Source organism: Apodemus sylvaticus, chromosome 10 (genome assembly GCF_947179515.1).
Source record: "Apodemus sylvaticus chromosome 10, mApoSyl1.1, whole genome shotgun sequence".
Classification (NCBI taxonomy): domain Eukaryota; kingdom Metazoa; phylum Chordata; class Mammalia; order Rodentia; family Muridae; genus Apodemus; species Apodemus sylvaticus.
In genome coordinates this window covers 24,663,733-24,687,347 of record NC_067481.1, presented here as the reverse complement: position 1 = coordinate 24,687,347, position 23,615 = coordinate 24,663,733, and the positions used below count along the sequence as shown (strand labels likewise).

The 23,615-nt window shown below is 50.9% G+C and overlaps 1 protein-coding gene across 3 annotated transcripts; it reads right to left on the bottom strand.

The window, feature by feature from the left end:
- Positions 1 to 188: 188 nt before the first annotated feature.
- Pgap3 (post-GPI attachment to proteins phospholipase 3) lies at positions 189 to 11,821 on the bottom strand. 3 transcript variants are annotated; one of them, XM_052196467.1, is made up of 8 exons: positions 11,547 to 11,820; positions 10,301 to 10,398; positions 9,294 to 9,446; positions 3,192 to 3,254; positions 2,577 to 2,635; positions 2,174 to 2,310; positions 1,796 to 2,000; positions 189 to 1,617 (listed from the first exon to the last, which is right to left on the bottom strand). In XM_052196467.1, the coding sequence occupies exons 1-8, from the start codon at positions 11,725 to 11,727 to the stop codon at positions 1,554 to 1,556; spliced, it is 960 nt and encodes a 319-aa protein (XP_052052427.1). In that variant the 5' UTR covers positions 11,728 to 11,820; the 3' UTR covers positions 189 to 1,553. The 3 variants fall into 3 exon arrangements, with proteins under 3 accessions (XP_052052427.1, XP_052052426.1, XP_052052428.1); XM_052196466.1 differs by having other exon boundaries at positions 2,577 to 2,638; positions 11,547 to 11,818; XM_052196468.1 differs by lacking the exon at positions 9,294 to 9,446 and having other exon boundaries at positions 2,577 to 2,638; positions 11,547 to 11,821.
- Positions 11,822 to 23,615: the final 11,794 nt, after the last annotated feature.

Genomic DNA, 23,615 nt, shown 5'->3' with positions numbered 1-23,615 from the left:
TCAAGAAGGCAAGAGTCAGTGCCAGCCAGACCCCCCCAGCCCCACTGACCTCGGGTTCTGCTTGGCTCCAGGCCTGGTCCCCACCACCCTCCCTCTCCTGCGCCCAGGTGGAAATATGCCACTGGCCAGTGGTAGTGCCTCCTTCCCTCCAGCCCGCCGTATACACAAAGAGGAGCAGAGTCAGGGTAAGTGAGGCCAGGAACTGCTTTATTAAGCACATCCTTTCCTAACTCCGGCCTTAAAATTGTTCTTAGTATCAAAACAAAACAAAACAAAACCAAAACCAAAACCCTACTAGGCTACCCAAGAACCTGAGCTGGAGCCCTGGCATAGCTATCCTCCCCCACAAAGAGGGGGCAGAGAATAGAGGCAGGGCTCAACTACAGACTGCCTTCCTGGTGGGGTGCTTCAGGATACAGGCTGGACAGGCCCTGCTTGCCCTGGGATTGCCCCGGGAGAGTCCAGCTCTGACAAAGGGGCGATCCACAGAGTGGGAGACCCACCATCCCAAGATAAAGAACTAGTGCCTGCCTCAGGCGCGGACACTTCCCCCTCCCCCTCTGTGCCTTCCAGGGGCTAGTTCTGCAGGGTGCTCTCAAGACGTGTGTGTGTGTGTGTGTGTGTGTGTGTGTGTGTGTGTGAGAGAGAGGTGTGTGATTTAGGTGCAGTGCAAAGGGGCGCTGGGCGGGCACCCACACTCACACCCAGCATCCCAAAGTCTATCAGGTCATGTGCCTGTGCTAGCACTGGGCGGCCTTGGGGCCCCGGGCTGACTTGGGGCTCCAGTGGCTGTTGACTTGATTCCCTGTTCTGTTCTGTTCTGCCTCTGCCTCCTACAAGCATGTCCTGTGCATGTTCATCTCTTACGCATACCTTCCCCAAACCTGCCCCCTGAGCCCGTGCTGCATGCACAGTCCCCCAGCTCACTGACTGTGGTCCTCTCTGCTCCTGACTTGGCCCATAGCCCTCTGTGTCAGTGTGTCCACTCCCAGTCAGAACAACAGACTGGGTTCTGATCCTGAGCTTTCTGGGGTCCTGGCCCTGAAGGCAGGATTTGCTGGTAGCGGTAATGGTGGTGGGAGGCAGGGAAGAAACCCCCCCTACCCCATCAGCCCAGTTCCTCAGACCCAGAAAGAAACTTGGGCATCTGGCAAGCAAGTATCCAGTGCCACCTAGTGGTGCCCCGACAAAAAGAGATCCCAGTGAACCCCAAAGGTTGTGGTTCTGGGGGTAAGTGGAGGTGTGTGTGTGGGTGCAATGGGGGTGAGTGATGTGGAAAGGGAGGGTGCAGAAGCAGTCCTCCTCTCTGAGGACCTCAAAACGTAGTCTCGAGTTTAGCCCCAGGCACCAGACAGCTGCCTGTTCCCTGTCCCAGATGTAAGGAGGCCGCTCCCAAGACAGGTTCCGTGCGAGGGCCAGCAAGGGCCAGGTAGCTACAGGAGTTCAAACCCCACCTGGTCAAGTTCAAGAAGCTAAAAGGAGAAAAAAACAGTCATTTCGAGGAGGTAAGGGACAAGCCTCAGCCGAGGTGAATCCACCCTCTCCCAGCCTCTTTAGTCCAACTTGAACATGGCTCCAGACTCCTTCAGTAGGTACAAGCTGTCATCTTCCAGAAATCTGTGGGTGTAGAGATGAGCCCACTGAGGCAGCCACCCAGTTCCGAGAATGTCCCAGACGGTGGGCTGACAGCGGGCAAGTAGGAGGGCCAAGTGGGCGGGGTGGGGGGGCAGCCTGCCCTAGGAGCATCGAGGAAGTGCAGAGAAAAGGAACTCCTGAGGCTGGGCGGAGCACTGACCTGAAGAAGAGGGTGTGGACGGGGATGGTGCTGACGTGCCACAAGGCATGGGCATCCAGGACCCAGAAGAGGGGTGGGAAGTCAAGTAGCTCCAGTAGGGACAGCCCCTGCAGCAGCACCACTACCACCATACACCTGCGGGTGTGAGGGAGGCGCCGGCGATTCCGCAGGCACCAGACCAGCCACCACGCCAGGTTCACCAGGCCTGGGGGTCAGGAACAGAAGAGATTTACACACCCGATCTCCTCCTGGGCTCCGGCTGCCTTCCCCCACCTCCCCCACCGCAGCCTCCCATCTCAGTTTCTCCCCGTGTTCCAGAGTCTCTCCAAACCACTGCCCCACCTCCCAAGAATCCACCCCATGTCCAAAGGAGCTCACCTATAGCCACGTTGGCCATCATGTTGTAGCCATAGTCGAAACGGACAAGACTCAGGTAGGAGATGTGTCCTGTCAGCAGCAGCAGCAGCAAGGCGCCAAAGGCACTGGCCACAGAAGGGTGCTGCAGTCCCACGGTCCTGCCCAGGCACCCAGACCAACTCAGAGTGGCCGGCTGTCCTCAGAGCTGCGTTCCCTCAACTATTTCCTCACCCAAAGGGTTGAGGGCTCTCCGAAGCCACTGTCCTCACCCTAGCCCACCAAGCTGGCTGTTTCAGAGAAACCAGGGGTCATAGCTCCCAGAGAAGCCAGGTTCATCTCTCAGGTATCCCCACCCAAGTTGGGCCTGTAGAAATGTGACAAGGGCCTGGGCAGTCCCCTCTCTGCACTAACCCAAGGCGCTCACCTGACACAGCACAGGTAAACGGAATGCAGGATGACAGCTGTAGCGCAGAAGTAGTCCATCTTCTGGGGGTAGGAGAGCCCGTGGGGCCAGGTGAGAGAGCTGAGTGTGGTGCAGGATGCCCCCGGGGATGAGGCGGGGAGGGGACAGGGCCTGGGCTGGCAGTCAGCAGGAGCCCTACCTTTTGCCCCTGTGCCTACGTCACTGTGTCCATGTGACAGAATATTTAGAACGGCTCAGCATTCATGGCATTGAGAGGGCCCTCGCTAGGACGGGGACACCATGGACTCAAAATGTCATTTGGGATGTGACAGACATAGATTGTCATCGTGATCACACTAGCTGGGTGACCCCGGGAAAATGACTTCATCTTACCCCCACCCCCCCACCCCAGGCTCAGTGGCCTTATAGGTCAGAAAGCCAATGAGAAAACTCTCCTGGCAAGGTGCAGGTATGGCGCCACGCACTGCCTGGTTTGGGAGGCCTGGCAGAGATGAGGTTCTGCAGAGATGCAAGCTCTGTGGGTGGAGCTGCCTTCACTCTGTGGAGCCAGCCTGCCCTGCCCTCTCCTGGGCTCCTTGGGGACTGTCCCAGGCAGCGGGGCTGGGAGACGCTCACCTCTGTGAGGTCAGTGTCCCTGGTATGGAAGACTGTGGACCAGAACCAAGCATTGAGAGACACCTGCGGAAGGAGAGGCCAGTCAGCATGCTGCCCAAGGTGGAGGAGACCTGTGGAGCTCTTCAGACAAAGTGTTTCCTGTGTCCTAAGAGTCCATTGAACAAGCGGAGGACTCACTTCCATCCTAACCCAGTCCCCTCAGGAGGATTTCCCACCACTGTAAACTACCACCCAAATCCCCCAGGCCAAAAGAGCCGCAGCTTCCACAGGTTCTGGCCTGGCCAAGGAAACCAGTCCTGGCAGACTCGAGTTCCCAAATTACCCAATCTCTAAGACAACAGCCTCCAGGGCCCTGCCTCCTCCCCCACTGCCAGGTGATGACAACCCCAGCCCAGCCCAGGGGAGCCTGTGACCTCAGCTTCTGGGGGCGGGAATGAGGTGGGTGGGGTGGGGGGACTTGAGCTAGCTTGGGGTGTGTCAGGAGGAACCGCAATCCAGGGAGGGAGGTGAGGCAGATCCCACTGGAGCCTCTGAGGAAGACCGTGGCCAACCCAGCCTGGCTTCCTCCTGGCTAGGCCAGCCGAACCCGCTGAGCCAGTAGCTGCTCTGGAGTTTTGGGAGGAGCAGGGGCGGAATAGCAGACCGGCCCAGGGGAATGCCAGGAGGGTGGGGGTGGGGGCTCTTCCCAGAACAGGGCAGTGAGCGAGTGAGCAAGACTTGCAAACGCACCATATTGTGGGAGTCGTGCGTGCCGGCGCTTTCTTCAAGACCCGTCCCCAGCAAAGGCCCCAGTTACTGAGAGAAGAGAGCGAGCAGGGGGTGGGGGAGACATGCACCAGACCCTGAGAAGTCCGTGGCAGCCAGTCACAAAGGGAAGAGCAGGGCTTGGCCTGCCATACCTGGGAGAGTGGGCAGGGACACTTGCGGGACAGGCCTGTCGGAGCTGCCCACTTAGGTGCCACAAGTGGCTAGTCAGGGGACACAGGAGCAGGTCAGGAAGTCAGTCTGTAGGGTCCCATGGTAGGAGGGTGAGACATGGCTGAGCTCCCGTGATCGCTAAGAGCTGAGGGTGACACGGAGGGCAGGATGGAGCCAGGCGGGTTCCGATGCTGTGCTCTGGCTCCTGGAGCGCTTGGTGCCCACCCACTGCTGAGCCTGGGTATCTCTGCCAGTCCCTCACAGTGCCTTCTACTTATAGACGACCTCCTGAGGAATGGCCTCTGAAGCCTTCAGAGGTGCATCTCACAGTGGGTCTTCCCTTGGGCTTGGAGGGCAGCTTTGCATTTCCTGTGGGTACCTACTTGGTTGTGCCTCTCAGCCTGGTACTGAATCTGAGAGGGGAGCTCACAGCCTGTGACCCACACCAGGTTCAGCCACTCCTTCTCAATAAGTGGATTTCCCGATGTGGCCACATATCTCCTTTTGCGGTTTTCCACTATTAGTCTGGCTTTTTAAATTGGTTTATTAAAGGGTGTGTAGCCAAACCTGGCTTGGGACACGGGTTGTGACCCTTAAGTTGAGAACAAGTCTGAGCCTTCTCTCTTCAACTGGGGCAGGCCTGAGTGGCCCTCGCCTCCTCCCTATACAAGGCCTAGAATGAGATCCGTCAGTGTGGAGAGAGGGGTGACCCGGGGCCAGAGACAGAGCTCAGACAATCACAGGGTCAGGCAGACCAGGTGCAGGGATATCTTAGGGAGGACAGTGGCCCTGGAAGCAGAGTAGGAGGGAGGAGGGGAAGGCAGCGGGCACTGGCAGGCTGCCAGGAGTCCTTGTCACCCACAGCAGGAAGGGGGAGGTGACAAGAGGGCTGATCTAAGTGGCAGTTGGAACCCTGGAAGAAGAGTGTACAGGTGCGCCCGGGCCAGGCCTGAGCGCCACAGTCAGGTGGGAGCTGCTGGGGTCCTTATCTGCTTGCCTCCCAGGGGCCTTCTACTGACCGAGTCCTATCTGAAGCCTGTACTCTATATCCCGGATGTCCCTCTCTCTTATGGAGTGGTCTATGAACAGTGGGGTCTTTCTGATAACTCCCCTTGCACTCGAAGGCAGCGTTGCTAAGAAAACAGGCCCTGGAACCAAACCTGGGCTTTTAAGCCCTAACCACAGCACAGCATTTCCTGTGTGTCCTCAGGCAACGCATTTACCTGTTCTGCCTCAGTTTCCCACTACCTGTGGTTTTTACTGCTGCTGCCTGGTACACAGGTGGCCTATGAACCTAGGTTTTCTCCATCACATCCACCAGGCTGACCCCACCATGTCCCTTCATTTCTTTTTCCTCGAGGACCACTAAATTCAAGATTAAACCATGGGGCTCTAGGGGCCCTGGCTCCTACAATGCAAACTATGGGAAGAGCCCATTTTCGTGCTCCCAAGTCACTGTCCCATGAGCATGGCTCCACTGTTCCGAAAGTATGGTCCCAGCAGGTGCTGTTTCTCCTCAGAGCTTACAGTCAGACACAAACAGAGGACAGATGGACAGGCAAGGGAGGGGAACCCCCCACATACACAACTGTTCTATACTGTTCGGTTGTGCCCAGTGTGGTGGGAGGGACCACAGGGGAGGTGAGAATCAGGTATAAACAATGACAATGGGGACATGGGGGCCAGGGTGGCAGCGGTGTTGGTGTCGGTGTTGTGAGGGGACAGGAGGCGGGTGCAGGGAGCCAGGGGGCTAGCTGTTTTAGTTTGCTGGCAAATACAAAAACAGACAAAAATATCGCAGCCGTAAATCTGGTTGGATGCCAAGTGAGCCAGATCTGTCAGGAATTTGACCCCAGTGTTAAGCCCCAGTGCTCGGGGCTGTCATTGACACCATCACGGTGGGGACAAGTGGATCTTTAAATAGCTTGGTGTCTCAGAAGTGGGGGAGGCAGAATGTTAAATATGATGTCTGTTGCCTCCTCAGGGCCACAGTCTGAGCAGAGCAGGATGGCCTTGGGCTCTCTCCAAGGGGAGGTGGGGCTTTTTTCCCTTCATCAAAGAAGGATTCCTGGGCTAGCGAGATGTTTTCCAGCGAAGGTACTTGTACCAGGCCTGACCTAGCTCAAATGACAGTACCTACATGATAGAAGAGAGTCAATACTAATGATCACACAGTCTAACACCAGCCACAGCGTAAACATTCACTGCACACCTATATACACAGATCAACCAATCAATATTTTTATAAGGTTTCTTATTTCCTAACCTTGTTTGTTTCACTAGATTTCTGTCTGACAGCTGGGAAGTCCTTCCTGAAGGGTAGCCATTATTCTGCTAGAGTTTCAGCCTATCTCTTCTCGTATTCCTCCCTCTAGAGAGGTGGTACAGCCATTGCCTGGTACCTCATCTCACAGCAACATCTCAGGACCCTTCCCTGCTAGATGAAGGTGGGGAACTGGTTAGGCCTCCTAGCTTTGGCAGGGGCCAGCCCTCTCCCTGCCCCCATTCCGTGAAGTCCGAGGGCCTCAGCATGTAGCCCTCTGGCGCTTCTACAGCCCTTCCTGGCAGCTATTCGGGCCAAACCTGGGTCTAAACGGCAAGGCAGGGGCCACCCTCTTCTGCTAAAGTTTCACGGGGTCACCAAGGGGTAGAGTTATCAGAGAAAAGCCAGCCCTGCCCCACGGCAGAACCTCGAGCTGGCAAGGGGCCCTCCTGTCCACAGCCCAGCACAAATGAGAGCCGCACTTGTGCCTGAAGACCCAGCCCAGGATAAAGTCCACCGCCACACCTGCCACACGGGTCTCCATGGCGAGCTGAGATCCAGCCTAGGATACACATACCTGCCTACTGCAGCAATGCCCAGCTGCCCAGAGGCAGGGAGACTGAATGCCAAGAGCCAACCTGGGCTAAACAGTGAGACTCTGTCTTAGCAAAACAAAAACTAAATCATCCAACCAGTGGACGCTATGTCCCTGTGTCTCTAGAAGGCCTCATACAGGCAAGAAGGAGTCCCAATAACCTATCATCTGCCCCTAGCCAGGGGACCTGTGCCCTGCTTTCCAGCTCTTAGGTTTTGCTCTGCTGCCCTGGTGAGTCTATGACCTGCTTCCCAGGCTGACCAGGCCTACGCACGGGCTTTGTACTGGAATCCCCAGCTACACAAATGCAAAATATGATTTTGCCTTTAGCAAATGCTCAACTAGTGTTCATCCCAGAGAACACTCAGGCCTTGGAGCCCAGTGGTCTGGTGCTAGAGGCTAGTCTTGTTTCAGCTACCTGCTGACTTGTTAGCTGTTGTCTAGGTTAGCTCTGTGTGTCTGAGTCTTACTCAGAGAGTATAGGCACACGATGAGGATCCCACAAGGACATGCTGGTCAAGCGCTGAAGGCAAGCCCGGTACTTCCTGCACGTGGTCTTCCTCAGTAGCACTCGCTGTTCTAGAATGTACTATGTAGCCCAGGATAGCTTTGGACTCATACCTCCCCCTCACAGGTTCTGGGGCTGCAGAAATGGGCCACCACATCCAGCTATAACTCTTGTTTTCAAATTTAAATTTGTTTTTGTTTTTTTGAGACAGAGTTTCTCCGTGTAACAACCCTGGCTTTCCTGGAACTTGATTTGTAGACTAGGCTAGCCTTGAACTGACAGAGATCCTCCTGCCTCTGCCCCCTGAGTGCTGGGATGAAAGACGTGGGCCAGCAAGCCTGCCTCTTCCCTGAAATTAAGATAAGGTATCAGGGCTGGAGAGATGGCTCAGCGGTTAAAAGCACTGACTGCTCTTCCAAAGGTCCTGAGTTCAAATCCCAGCAACCACATGGTGGCTCTCAACCATCCGTAATGAGATCTGACTTCCTCTTCTGGAGTGTCTAAAGACAGCAGCAGTGTACTTAACATATAATAAATAAATAAATCTTAAAAAAAAAGATAAGGTATCAACTATGCAACCTCCGGGGACCTCAAAGTTGGAGTCCTCCTGCCTCAGCCTCCTGAGTGCTGGGATTACATCGTGGTCATTCTGCCCAACTGCCCCAAACTGGTAATTTTTTTTTCATCTCTTTTCTTTTTGCTGTTATTCCATAGCCCTTAACAGTTATTATTATCACTGAAGGGTGAATACTAGGTCCAACCCCTCCTCCACACCTACCACCCTTGTCGGGTCAGCCTGTGCACCTCAGCACACTGTGCCATCAGCCAGGGTCAGAGTCCTCCACCGCTAGACCCAGGAGCAGCCTGCTCTCTTGCTTGTCCTGTCCTGTGGCTCTTGGCCTTTCTGGCCTTCAGATGCCCTCACCCTCTGCTGTCTTTACACGTTCTGGTTCTGTCTAGAAGATTCCCCTGCTCTTCTCTTATTTACCCCGACCCCTTCAACTCATGCCTATCTCACGGCAGGCGGCCCTCCTCTGCTGCCCTGTAGGCATCTCATCACGTGCCCTACAGCTCCTCCTTCGCTGTGCTTTCTTCAAGGCTGTACTTTGACATCCGATCATGGCTCTGTGAGGCTAGTACCAGAGGGCAAGAAACTGTCTGTTTTCACATGTCTGGGGGCCTCCAGCACCTAGCAAAGTGCTTGTCACACAGCAGGTGTCCGGTGGACACCGATGGAGGCTCCTACAGCAGGAAGGTGAGTGAGTGGGAATGTTTATCATGGAAGCTCTGACAGACATCCATTGCACACCCTTCCTGTCACGAGGTGCCCCTTTGTACCCAAGACCACATTCCTTCAACAGTTCCCAGGCCATGGATTCTAGTTCCTCAGACCTGCCATACTGGTGAGGTTAAGTGGTCTTTCTTACTCAGATAGATCCACCTGGGTTCTGAGGACGAGGCTGAGCTCTGGGCCAGAACAAAAGTCATATTAATCCTCCAGAGGGGTCTTGGAAAGACCTGCCCTCCAAGAACACTCCCTACTACCCACTCCCCATCCCTGTGAGTAAACCCCACGGAGTCCTAAGATTCCTCGATCAGGACAAGAATAACATGTGTCCTTCTCCCTCCTCCCTTCCAGAGAACACTCGCTCTGGCTCTACGAGAAGCTTGCTGCCGCACCTTCTGTTTCTGCTGTGCCCGACTACCACACACTTTAGCCCTGGAAAAGAGAGAAGCTGTTGCTAGAAGCCCCTCACTGGGGATGGAAGAGCCCTCCTGTTGAGAGCAGGGTGCAGAGTGTCCTTGCAGGCTACCTACCCAAGCGAAGGCCATGCAGGTATGGTACATGGGGGAGGAGGCTGGCACAGAGGAGCGATAGCGGCAGAGCATCACCAGGCTGGCCAGGCCATTGAGCAGCGAGGCCACGGCAGAAGCTGGCTCTTGGATGAACAGGAACCGGGAGAAGGGCCACTGAAAAAGGAGCACAGGGAGGAGGGTGAGCACAGGGAGGAGGGTGAGGAGAGGCGGCCCCTATCGAGCCTGGTCCGCCTTGTCATGACGGCTGCATTAACAGCATTCCGGCTGGTTCTTCAGCTCAGAATTTCAAGTTCTCTCAAGTTAACGAGTATCTCTCCAGAAGTCCCTGGTTATGAAGAGAATCTTTCCATGGCTGGCTGGCACGGCCATGGGAGCCTGGCACTGAGGACAGCAGGCACACGAGGTGAAACCATACAGACCTGCCATCCAGGTCTAGGTCCCATCCCTCCTCAACTGACTGCCATTGTCCTTGGGGTGCCTGATTACTTTGTGATAAACTAGGGTGACCACTTCCTGCCAACCCCACAGGCCAAAATGAGGTAACAGTGGGTCAAAGGGCACAACTAGATTCTGATTGGAAAGTAGGGAGAGAAACACTTTAGTCAGGGTCAGTGGCTACTTCCACCAGCTCTGAGAAACTCAGCACAGAGCTTCTGAGGAGACACGGATCTTTCTGCTTGTGGGTTTGTTTTTTGTAGAGAGGGGCTCACTATGGAAGCCCTGGCTACACAGACCAGGTGGGCCTTAAATTCACAGAGAGCCACCTGCCTTCGCCTCCCAAGTGCTGGTATTAGAGGTGTGTGCCATCACACTTGGCTTGAGACACAGACTTATTCCTCCAAATTCAGAAGCAGGACACACTGGCATCATGGGAAAAGCAAGATATTCTGAGCACCAGTACCTGTCCTCTCTCCCTCCCATGACACCACACCTCAGGCTGCTGGGACAGCATGGGCCAGCTCGGGGCTGAAGGACCACCGTGTACCTTCCCTGACACTCTGACTCACCTTGCCATGAAACTGAGGCACTCTGTGACCCTCCTGAATGTAGAGGCCGACAGTGAACCACATACACTCATACTTGCAGTCGTCCCGACAAGTCCAGCCTGAAACAGACAAACAGGACTGTAGACATGTCCTGCCTTAGGGAGGCATAAGCCACCTGATGGAGCCCAGGCATGAATGGTGGCCAAGAAGACCAGAGGGCTGGACAGAACTGGAGGAAATCTCAAAGTCTTACTTACCAGTTGGACAGAGAAGAGAAGGTGGGTGTACACACACACACACACACACACACAGTGGAAGCAAAGAAAAGAGTCTCTTTCCCCCTGATCCGAGCTCTTGGCATCTGGCAGGCCCCTCTTGGAGACCTGGGTTCAGACTTGTCCATTCTGAACCCCGGGAGGAGTCGTTGGTGCCCTCCTATGTCCTCAGGCTCAGACCCTTCACCAGACTCCTCAGGTTCCCAGTTGCCTCTGTTCCCTCATTGCCTCTAATCTTCCTGTTCCCTGCTCTCTGGATAAGCCAAGATGCTGCGTGTACCCAAATCCTCCAAACTCTCTGCTGCCTCTGTCTGGAATGGAAAGAGGGTAGTGAGGGGATGAGCTGTTGGCCAAACAGGCGAGAACTGGGAACTCTGCTTTACTACACTACAGACGGTGTGACCTTGGGCAAGGTGCTTAATCTGAATGTTCCCATCTTTAAAATGGATTAAGGAAAGCATCTGACAGGGTTGTGGTGAAAGCCAACTGACCTGCCGTGACACCTGTCAAACGTGGGTGCTCAATATGTTGGCTGACGTCAATTCCATCCTGTTTAAATTGTTCCGTGGTTGACCCCTGCCTCCACCCACTTAAGCCAACTCCATCCCTTTCACTTCCAAATGCGTATAGTGCTTAATCCGTGGGTCCATTAGCTCTCAAACCATTCTGTCTTGGAGAAGGCTAATATTCACCTGCTTGGGAATTATAAACCCAGAAAGGCAGGATCCTGGTCTGCCTCCTGGGCTATTTCAGGTCTTCTTTGTATTTAACAAGAAGTGATTTGAATAAATAAAATGAAACCTCTAGAAAGGTGGGCAGGCTGATGCAATACACCCCCCTCCCACCCCTCCACACACACTCAGGAGGCTCCAGACATTAACACTCCTAAGAGAACACTGAGGGAAACTGAGGTTCTGGGTTGCAGAACAGCAGGACACAGTAGGCGGGGCTAAAACTAACGGGCGGGGCTTACACGGGTGGGTGGGGCTTACCGGCTAGGCTCATGTAGATTGGCTGGCGGGAGCGGAAGTGCTTCAGTGCATCCCCCGAACAGTTCCGTTCCTCGCACCGAATCACGCAGTCGCGGTACACCGGCTCGCGGTCGCCCTGGGAACCCCCCGCGAGTCCCACTGCCAAGGTTAGCAGCAGCAGTAGCGCCGTCCGCTCGGCCATCCTGTCACTCTGCCGGGCCGCTGAGGGAGGAGCTTGGGAGTGTACGAAATCCCACTTCCGTAACAACCGGAAGTACCTGTGTTCATCGATGCAAAACCTCCGCTGACGTCCGCCCTCTTTAAATAAAAGTTCCCGGATTTCAGTGGGCGGATACCCCACCTCTAATCCGCTATCTCTTTTAATATACAGCATTCAAGGAGAAGAAGGGCGGTTTGCGTCCAGGAGCAGATTAAGTGTATATTCTCCCTTCTGTTTTCCACGGTCTCTGTTTCAAGCGGACGCCTTTCTGTCATCCGCTCTCTTAGATTCCAGTTTCCAAATGTTCTGGGTACCCCACTTCTTCCCATTTCTTATGTCATCATCCTGGTTAAAGACGCTGCCATTAAAAGAGCTGCAGAACTTCTTAACGTGTCTTTGTCTCTACTTTGGTCCCCTCTAGTAGGCATTTCTCGCCTATTTAGCTTTCTATTACTGTTACAAAGACCATGACCCAAGGCAACTTGTTTTATGTCATCCGATCATAGGCCATCATTGAGGGAAGCCAGGGCAGGAACCTGGAGGTAACGGAAGCAGAGGCCCCGAAGGAGTGCTGCTTGCTTAGTCTCTTAACAGCACCCAGTGCCACTTGCCCAGGGTTGGTACCTCCCACGGCGGTATGGACCCTTCCATATCAATTATTAACCAAGAGAGTGTCCCCTACAGACTTACCTCCGGGCCAATCTGAAGGAAGTATTTATTTTCTTAACTGAGGTACCCTTTTCCCAGATGACCCTAGCCTGTGTCAAGCTGACACAAACACAAAATGAACAACAACAAAAACCAAAACTAACTAGGGCTCCGTTTTCTAAAATTCAAGTTTGGCCAATCACTCTCTTTCTTACAATACTTTTGTCACTCCTCAGCTCAGCATGACCTGGCCTGCTGGTGTCCACGCCTTTGCTCCAGAGACACTTTAAAGGCCTGTGCCTCCAGAGTCTCCTGTCCTTGTCTGTTTTGCCCTCTTGCTTTTGCTTGTTTTTCTGTTACCAATTAAAGGCTGCCTTTTAAGGATGACTTTAGTGTTGACACTGAAAGGATAATATGTGTGGTTTGTTTTCCCATGGGGGATGGAGTCCTTTCCTGTCCTGTCCACCTTTGACACTAAAGTAGAACTTGGTCTTTCCATGTGAGACGCTTTGAGATCCCGTTCCATTTATTTTATTTTTTATTAAGTAAATGAACAACTTAGAGCTGTCTGGGTGGGCCGGGCGCTTGTGAGTGAAGGCTCGTCACTGAATCGGATCCCCAGAACTTACATAAAGGGGGGAGGAGAGAACCAATTCCACAAAGTTGTCCTCTGACATCAAGTGTGCTGTAGCATGCACACACACACACACACACGCACAACACTAATGATAATACGTAAGAAATACATTCTCAGGGGCTGGAGAGGTGGCTCAGCAGTTAAGAAGGAATACTGTTCCTGCAGAGGGCAGGAGCTCAGTTCCCAGCCTCCACAAGTGGCAACTGATGGTCACTTGTAAATCCAGCTCCAGGGGATCGGAGAACCTTTTCTCATCTTTCTCAGGCATTGACCGTATATGCCCACACCTTAATACAGACACTTGCGTTAGTGACTCCCATCTCTGCCAACCACCAGCACCCAGACTTTTCCGTAGCTTTGACGTCATGTAACTAACCCCTTCCTGTTCTTTTCATTCATGGTCATTCTCCCTTTATACCCTGGAAGGGGAATTGGGGTTGTGGGGTGGGATTTAAGGTTTATGAAGGTGCGGTGTGGATGAGCATGAGGTACCATGGGGTTCCCTTCATTCACCAGGAGAACAGATCAAGGGTATGTCGTTCGTCCTGAAGTTTTCATGAATGACACTAATTCCAGTTAAATATGACATAAACACTGTCCTTGAAGTTGACCATCCAGTTGATAGGCATGAGGAAATTACGATCTTTTTGTGGAGATAAGGTCTCAGTGTATAGCTCAGGGTGGTCTCCAAATTGGAATCTTCCTGTCTCTGCCTCCTGAATGCAGAGTATAGGCATCGGCCACCTCAGTCCACTGGGAAATGAGAAGGCGAGCTGGGTGGAGTCACACACACCGCTAATCCCAGCCCTCCAAAGGCAGAAGCAGGTAGATCTCTTTGAATTCCAGACTAGCTAGGGTTACTTAGGGAGACCCTGCCTCAACAACAACAACAACAACAACAACAACAACAACACACACCAAATCAAAACAACAATAACAACACACACACACACACACACACACCCGAGTCAAAACAACCAAACTACCAACAAAGCCAAAATGAAAACACAGGCATTGTGTATCGCAGCAGCTGCTGGGAAACACAACCAAATCCTAACATTACTTTGAATCTGACAGCCAGACCTTTACCAAGACCTTTTTTTTGTCTTTATTATGCTGAGGATGTATCCTTTATGAGGATCCTGATTTGAAGATGGAGCATTAGGATGAAAGGATCAGATCCTGGTAGAGAAAAGTTCTCTGAGTTTACTAGGTGGAGATAGGACTCCTTTACAATTTTTAGGTTCCAATTATTTTTTTTTCCTTTTCTGTCCTGGGAATCTGGAGCTTGCAGCTTGGCGGCGCACACCTGTAATTTCAGCACAGGGAATGTAGGGCTAGGAGAATTAGGAGTTCAAGGCCTGCCTCAACTACACAGAGAGGTCAAAGTTAGCCTGGGCTAAATGAGACCTACTTTTTAAAAAATTGAAGTCTACCAGACAGTCACTCTACTACTGAACTACACTTCTTGCCTCCTAGGCTCCTAGGTTGTACAAGAGATTAAAATTGTGGTAAATTCCACATTAAATATAATTCATAAATAATATAGTTGAGTTGCTCTTAAGGATTGAAATCTTGCTATATTTATATACACTTCAAAATATGATTGTTTAGTCCAATAATAGTGGCCCACGCCTATAATCCTAGCACCTGGGAGGTGGAGACAGAAGGGTAGCCAGTGAGAAGAGAGAATGAACTCCCGCAAGCTGTTCTTTGATCTCCACACGCATGGGCTACTAGACTGGGACCCTCACCTCACACAGATTAATACATTGGTGTAAAAAAATTAAAGAGAACAAAACCCAACAAAACAGGTAAAATTCCTGTTCATATTTTGGAGCTCCACGGACATTTGTTCAGGTCCCCAGCCTTTCACAAGGCCCTGCACACGGCTGCCTACATTCAGTTTTAGTAGAGACTTCCGGTCTTTCTCCAGCTGCTCCACTGCTTATGGGAGGCCATTGTTTGAACTGAGCACCTGCAAGAGGCCCGGAGAAACCAGAGCAAGGCAGCATGGAGTGATTCATGCTAAATGCTACACACGGAAAATCAAACTGAACATGTAGAGAAGACAGATCCCAAAGGAAACCAGTTGCTACTGAAAACAGACTGGGTCTGCCCACTTCGTCTTGGTGAAGAACTCTCTCTGTTTAGATCTTTGCCAGACGGAGGCAGAGCACGGAGGTGAGAGGCAGAGAGATTGCTTGCAGTTTACTAAGCCCTGGGTTCATTTCTGGCGATCAGAACCAGGAAGGGATTGGATGCTTCTTTTCTCTTGTCTTATTTCCTCACGCCCACTTCTCAATCAGGAGTTTTTTCTCTTGTTCTGTTTCTTTATTTCCACTTGCAAGACCCAGGGTCCGGCTACTATCAGTGTGATCCTGAGTTCATTTATGAATTTATGAATCATGAAGGAAAGATAATCAGATGTACAAGTTACTTTGGTGTTGTTTTGGCCTTATTTATTTTAAGTTAATTAACCAATTAATCAGTTAATTTTACATTTTTCTTTTTTTCTGTGGAAGGGGGCGGGGCATGCCACAGTGTGCTGAGGTCAGAGGACAACCTGTGGGACTTCCCTCCTTCCATCGCATGAGTTTCAGAGATCAAACTCAAGTGGTCCCTCTTGGCAGCAGATCCTTAGCCACTGAGCAAGCCACCCTTCCCTGGGGGATTTTATCTTTTGACAGGATGTTGTCTCCTGGGATGTTTTCTCTGCTAACAATTACCTGGTATTCCCCCCTTTCTCTGGTCTCCAGCCTGGAGTCCCCTTTCATTTTGCATTCTATTGGCTTAACCTGCTTTCAGATTTACATCTGGTTCTCTGTGAAGCCACAGACTGGAAAAATCATGAGCTCATTATTTCAATCTAGGCTTCCGAGCCCTGCTGGGTGGCAGCCACTGCACAAGTGAAGGAAGGAAAGGTGACCTGAACAGGTTCCGTGTGAGGAGCAGAGGAAGCCAAGGAGGCTCTGAGCGAATGTATGTTGTTCACAGGACCATGCCTCAGACTCAGGGAGGATGGCAAACCCGTCCTTCCCACGAGGCACAGGAGAATGGCAAAGTTTTTTTCTGGTCAAAATGCTAGGAATAAGCCGGGCGTGGTGGCGTACGCCTGTAATCCCCAGCACTTGGGAAGCAGAGGCAGGCAGATTTCTGAGTTCGAGACCAGCCTGGTCTACAGAGGGAGTTCCAGGACAGCCAGGGCTACATAGAGAAACCCTGTCTGGGGGTGGGGGGGAGAATAAAATACTAGTAATAACTGAATGAGCAGTGTGTGCAAAAACTAGCAACCGCAGTTTCCGCTTCCCAGATGCCTGTAACCGGAGACTGCCCCCTATGGAGGCCTTCTGCAGAAACAAGGTAAGTCCAGCTTCTCCTGCTGTACACAACAGACACACTGAGCTCTGGGTGAGTAAGATCACACCCACTACCAGGGCAAGCCCAGCCCATCTGATCCCAGCGTCTCCCTAAGTGTGTCTGAGAATCTGTCCTTTCTCTATTCCCTCATTACCCCAGATGGGCTTCCAAGACCAAGCCATGTAGGGCACAGTGGGTGCCAGCACGTATTTAAGGTCCTGTGTTCAATCCCCAGGACTTGTCCATACCCTCCAAAAGAACTGTTCTGAGTCCTGGGAGGAGAGAGTCGAAACAAACCACACAGTCTGACAGAGGCTCAAAGCAAGCTGGCTGTATTCTCAGAGCAAACAGCGGGAACCAGCCCACAGTAAGGGCTTCTTGTTTACAGGGACAAGGCTACAGGAACGGTGTTGAGCAAGGCACAGTGTTTGTGGTCCGGGAAAGGAGACAAGTGAAGGAGGACCAAACAGAAGACTGAGGGAACTTCACTGCTAGGTTACTAGCATGCTGTCTAACTTCTCTGTACACTAATTCCACTGGATTGCACACATACCATCTAACCAAGCATTTCCACAGCCATCTAGAGCCACTCAAAAGGCTAGGTAGAAGGCTAGGTCTGGCAGAGTTTACCTTTAATTCTCTGGAAGGAACCAGAGGCAGGCAGATCTACATAGCAGACTCTATACCAGCCAACCACAGCTATATAGCGATCCTGTTTCAAAAAGAACAGAGAGGAAAAAACAAAAAACAAAAAACAAAAACAACCGAGTATCTGTCAACTAGATAATAACTTTTGTCAATTGAAGAAGTAATATCTAGAATGGAATGTAGACTAGAAATTCATAACAATGGGCTATAGGTGTCATATACTGACATGCAAGAAAAATCTTCGTAAGAGTTTGCTTAAGTATGGAATGCAAAGTGCCCATGGACACACCATTGTATATATATCACGCAAGCAAACCTGTTGTTTGTTATTTTAAAAAATACATCTGGCCAGATGTGGGGGTTCAAGGAAGACGGAAGGGTCAAAGTGTGTTCAAAGCCAACCTGGTTTACATAGTGAACTCTAGGCCAGCTACAGCTACACAGTGAGACTATCTCAAAAAACTAAATTAATTAATAAAAAATAAAGAATATATATAGAAAGATGTACAAATAAAGATAAATACTGGCTTCAGGGAGAAGAAGAAAAACATGTAAGTAAAGGAAAAGGACACACACACATGTATACACACACATACACACACACACACACAACTTTTTTCTTGGGGGGGGGGAGGGAGCCAGGGTCTCTGCAGCCCTGGCTGGGCTGAACTCTATAAAACAGACTGGACTTGAACTCAGAGATCTACTTGCCTCTTGGCCTCCCAAGTGCCCACCATCCCACCTGGCACAAAGGAAAATCTGCATTCTTTCACTGTTATATATATATATATATATATTTTTTTTTTTTTTTTTTTACCATCCTAAGAAAACCTGCCTCTGGAGCTGGAGAGATGGCTCAGCAGTTAAGAGCATTGACTGCTCTTCCAGAGGACCCAGGTTCAATTCCCAGCACCCACATGGCAGCTCACAACTGTCTATAACTCTAGTTCCAGGATATCTGACACCTTCACACAGACATACATGTAGGCAAAATACCAATGAACATAAAATAAAATTAAGTAAATAAAGTTTTAACGATGAAAACAACAACGAAAACCAAAACACCAAAAAATGAAACCAAACAAAATGATAACAATAGCAAACCTCGCTTCTAAAACTAAACTAGACTATAAAAATATAATCTCCCAATCCTTCTTTTCCCGGCATCTTTCTGCTTCTACCACTAGCTGCTCTAAGCCCTTGTCTCTCTCGTCCGAGGCCATACCCCCAGCCGCTTGGCTCCTATAGTGGTTTTTCTTTTTTTTTTCTTTTCTTTTTTTTGATTTTTTGGATTTGTTTTTTTTTTTTTTTTCGAGACAGGGTTTCTCTGTGTAGCCCTGGCTGTCCTGGAACTCACTCTGTAGACCAGGCTGGCCTTGGACTCAGAAATCTGCCTGCCTCTGCCTCCCAGAGTGCTGGGATTACAGGCGTGCGCCACCAACGCCCGGCTATAGTGGTTTTTCTTTAGCACAGCAGCCAAATAGTTTTTTTAACTGAGATCAGATCATGGGTTCGCTCCAGGGCTCCATGGCTTCCCCTTGCCGGAAGTCTCACCAGACCCAGGAGACTCCAAGACCTCACCTCTGTGTGTCATTGCCTCAAGCTCAGGACATCCCTGTCTCCTTGGAGGCTTTACTACTTTTCCAGGACACCAAACTTGTTCCTGCCTTGGGGCCTTTGCACTCGCTGTTCCTCGTCTAGAACCATCTGGCCCAGGAGCGTAGGGTTGCCTCTCTTTGGTCAGACAGGTTTTACCTCACCTCTTTAAAACAGTGTTCTCTAGCCCCACCCCAAGTAGACTTCTCCACCTCCCCACCCCTCCCTCCCAGCTAGGTCACTATTGCATTACCTAATTATTTTCCATCCAACCTTCACCTATACAGAAAATTGTACTTTTGCATCATTTTCTTTTGCTTTAAGTTAGGACAGATCCTGGCTACTCCCCAGCCTGAGGCAGGGGTTCCGCATGTTCAAGGCCTGCCTGAGCCGTATGTAGGGTGAGTTCAAGTCCATCCTTAACAATTTTGTGAGATTCTGTTTCAAAATCAGAGAGTGAGAGGCTAGACCTCAGAGGTAGAGGGTTTGTCCTAAGTGCGAGGTCCTGGGTTCCACTGTTAGAACTGAAGGAGGGATGAGGAGGAGATTGGCTGTAACGGGCACAGAGCAGACACAACAAGGTGGGCTCAGACAGCATCCTGAAACTGGATCATCCAAGAAGGACTTTAGGATTACCACATGCCTTCTCTTTCCAAAGCCAAAGGCATCGCTCTCAACCACACCCAGTGCTCTGACCTCGAGTGCCTGGGGAGGTAAACCTTAGAGGACTAAGAGGCGCAGGGGAGTAGGGGAGACCCCTCAGCTCACGAAACAAGGGATCCCAAACCCGAGGAAGGAATGCCTCAGGGGGCCCCTAGGAGACAAGCAAGTTAGCTTAAGCTCCCAATCCAAAAATACCAACGGGAAGCCAGGGGTGGGGGTGGCTGCAGATGCCAGCAGGCCACCTGGGAGGTGGAGATGGCCTGAGTTCTGGAGTGCAAGACCAGATTGGATGCCATACCAAAATCCTGTCTCCACAGATACAGAAACAGAAGCAACGTTCTGGAAGCGTCCTATGCATAAAACCCTGGGGAGTCCTCGGGATTTTTTTTTAAGACATGGACTTCCTGTCAGAGGTTCATTTTTGTTCTAAAGCAGCTTTGGGAGATAAAAGGAATTCTAAAACCTTGGGCCTGCATTCCTGAATGCAGGAGGTACTGGCCGGCCGGCAGGTACCAGAGTCAGCCCAGCCAGAAATTGAGTGTCCTTGAGATTAGGGCTTAGCCTGGGCTAAAGATCAGGCCTTATGGTTAGGTTACCCCTATTTTAAAAAGGCTAGGATAGCTGAGCATAGTGTCAGGCAAGTCTTTAGTCCTAGTGCTGAGGATTTCTGCGAATTCGAAGCCAGCCAGCTCTACATAGAGAGTTCAGGGACAACCAGAGCTATGCAGTGAGACTCTGCTGTGAAAGAAAAAACAAACACCCTTTTGGTCTTTGTTTTTTTGAGATGGGGTTTCATTTTGTAGCCCTGGTTGTAGACCAGGCTGGCTTCAAACTCACAGCAATCCGCCTGCCTCTGCCTCCCAAGTGCTGGGATTAAAGGTATGCACTACAACCACCAGGCTAAAAAAGGCTATCTTTAGGAAAAAATATTCCTCCTATCAGAAGCATCTGAACTATTTTCCTTTGGCACCAGAGAGGCCTTGTGCCTATTGAGGGGACTCCCAGCAGCTAACCCATACAGACACTTCCCTTGCAAGCTGCACCCGGGCCTCAAAGCTCCTTAGTAGGCCCTAGATTGTGACATGGACCTCGGACTGTGGACCAGACTCTGCCTCCTCCCTTTCTCTGTTTGTTTTCAATGCTCTGACTTGAGGGCTGGCTGGTGAGGTAGGCAGAAGGGAGGCTTGTGAGCACAGGCGTGCGCAAACACACACACACACACACACAACCACCACCTTCTGTGCCCCCCAGGCTGGTCAATGATTGACTGGCACTTCACAGGCCACTGGTTTCAGACCCTGACTCTGTGACCCTTAGAGGTCACCTCCAGAGTCCAGAGCCCCTTCTTGTGCCTTCGATGTCAATAATCTCCACAGCCTCTTTTCTGCTGCCCAGGATCTTCTCAGGTGAATCTTGGGCACCTTGCTTCTGGCCCGCAGTATAGTCCACCCCTCTTCCCTGTCTGTCTTCGAAGTTCCCTCACTGGGCTTGTCTCAGGGGCTCTCAGCCTCCAATGACCCCCCTTCCTCTCTAGCCTCCCCCCATTCAGTCTTTGTCCCCAAACATCCTCTTTCCTTGGCCTTCCTGGCAGGCCTTGGTAAAGCGACAGTTGAGCAGAGAATCCAAACGGCATCGCCCCCCACCCCCCCTTCCTCTCCCCTTGTCAAACACCAGAGAAGGTTTTTTCCTTTTCCTTCCAGGCTCTGAATGCACTCTTTCTCTCAGGGAGGTTCAGCCCTCCGGAGCCTCCTCCCCAGGGCGTGAGTTCTGACCCCAGCTCCTCCTCCTCCCCCTCCCTTGCCGCTGCAGCACCCAGGCCCCGCCCTCCATGCAGCCCACTAGGGCTGAGCATTGTCTACAGTGCTGGGCTTCTTCCAGGGGTCTGGGATGCCCACGACGTGGGTTTGCTTGCAGGAAGGAGGGAGAGAGGAGGTGGGGTCTTTTTTGCAGATGGAGGGACCCTGGTGGCTGATGGAGGAGCCACTTCTGCTCCCCTACAGTGGCCTAGGGAGAGGGATGGCTCATGTGTCCTTTGCTTGAAGATAATGTTGAAGCCAGATCTTTCTTAACTTAGTTCCAGGCTCAACTATGTGACTTTAGAATGTTGCGGTTACCTCTTGGGAGGAGGTTCTCAACCTGTGGGTCGCGACCCTGCTGCCAATCCTCTATTTCTAAAATTATTTACATCGCGATTCATAACAGCAGCAAAATTACAGTTATGAAGTAGCAATGAAAGCTGCACGAGGGACTGTATTGCATGGCCCCAGCATTGGGAAGGATGAGAACCACTGGCTTAGAATTTCAGGGTGCAGCCAGGCGGTGGCACGCCTGTAATCCCAACACTCTGGGAGGCAGAGGCAGGAGGATTTCTGATTTCGAGTTCCAGGACAGCAAGGGCTATACAGAGAAACCCTGCCTCGAAAAAAAACAAATCCAAAAAAACCAAACAAAAAAATTTTTTTTTGTTCAGGGTGCCTGGTCTGCAAACTGAAGAATAATGATACAGTTCCTGGGACCTCGGGGAGTCCTGAGAGGGGGGCTGTGCTACAGAGTGACAGAGTTGTTGTTCATCGACTGACGCCATCATTAGCAGCTCTCTCTCAGCTGCACTAAGGGACAGCAGGAGAGGGGCAGGGCTGGGGAGGAGGGACACCTTTGATCTGACCTTTATGGTCTTAGCATGCCCGGATAGAGCCTGCATTGGCTCTGAGAGCCAGGTCACTATGTCATCTCAGGGGAGCTGAGAAGTGGCAGCTCTGAGGGACACAGATTAGGTCAGGGGCTGGAAGATGGGGCCGGGAAAGAACCTGGTTTTTCTGGGGCTCAGATATTCCCATTGCTTTAAGATGTCCTGGGCAGCAAAGGTCTTGATCTTTTTGACTCTTGATTTTCATAATCTCAAATAGGTGTGTGTATTTCATTTTGTTATTAAGATTTTTTTTTTTTACCTCAACGGGCGGTGATGGTACATGCCTTTTATCCCAGCACTTGGGAGGCAGAAGCAGGCAGATTTCTGAGTTCGAGACCAGCCTGGTCTACAGAGTGAATTCCAGGACAGCCAGGGCTACACAGAGAAACGCTGTCTGGAAAACAAAACAAAACAAAGCATCCCCAATCCTCCTGCCTCAACTTCCCAAGTATTGGGATTCTAATGGTGAGCCACCATCCCCAGCTGAAAATAGGGGTAGCTAGCCTGAGGGGCTGCTTTGTTATAGTACCTGTGAATATTTGTTGAACATTCCTGACAGTGATCCAAGGAGTAAATCATTGGATATAATAGATACATATAATAGATACATATAATAGATACATATAATAGATAGATACATATAATAGATAGATACATATAATAGATACATATAATAGATACATATAATAGATACATATAATAGATACATGTTATGTGTCTATGAGATATATATCTCTCCACATGTGATTCTTACTACACATGATGTATATACATCTTTTCTCTCTATTCATTTCCTTCCTGTCTCCTCTTCCCTGCCCCAATGCATGCTAGGCAAGTACATTACCACCAAACCACAGGTTCAGCCCTCTTGTTCTACTTCCAGGTGTGGTGGTGTGATTTATGGTTTGGTTTTTTTTTTTTTTAATTTTTTTTATTTTTTGGATTTGGCTTTTTTGAGACAGGGTTTCTCTGTATAGCCCTGGCTGTCCTGGAGGTCATTCTGTAGACCAGGCTGGCCTCAAACTCAGAAATCCGCCTGCCTGCCTCTGCCTCCCAGAGTGCTGGGATTACAGGCGTGCGCCACCACCGCCGCCAGGCGGTGGTGTGATTTATAATGTTGTATTCTTTCTCTTACCATACCTCAAACTGATCCCCACAAACATCCCATCTGCCCCAGAATTGCTAAATCTGGGATCATTTATCGAACAATTATTATGTGTCAAGCACTATTCTTCTGAGTGCCTCTAGCGTGTTTTCTCCTGTAGCCTCTAGCACAGTCTTAGAGATTTGAAAACCATGACACAGAAATGGTCAGTCACTTGCCTAAGGTCTCACAGCTGGTATGTGATAGAGTGAAGATATGACCTCAGGCCTTCTAGATACCAGAGTCCCATGTTCTCTGGCCCCTAGTGTGGAAGTGTCTGCCTCAAACTGTGTTTCCGCTCAATGAAAGTAGATTAAGAGAGAGCCACCCTTCATTTCTCACCCCCAAAGACGCCTCAGATTGCATCTAGACCAGCACAGGTGTGTTCTCGACTGGAACATTCCAAGCACCATCACCAGATTTAGCAGATTAAGAGGACGGATGTAATGAAGTTGAATTTGAATTTCAGATAAACGACAGGCAAT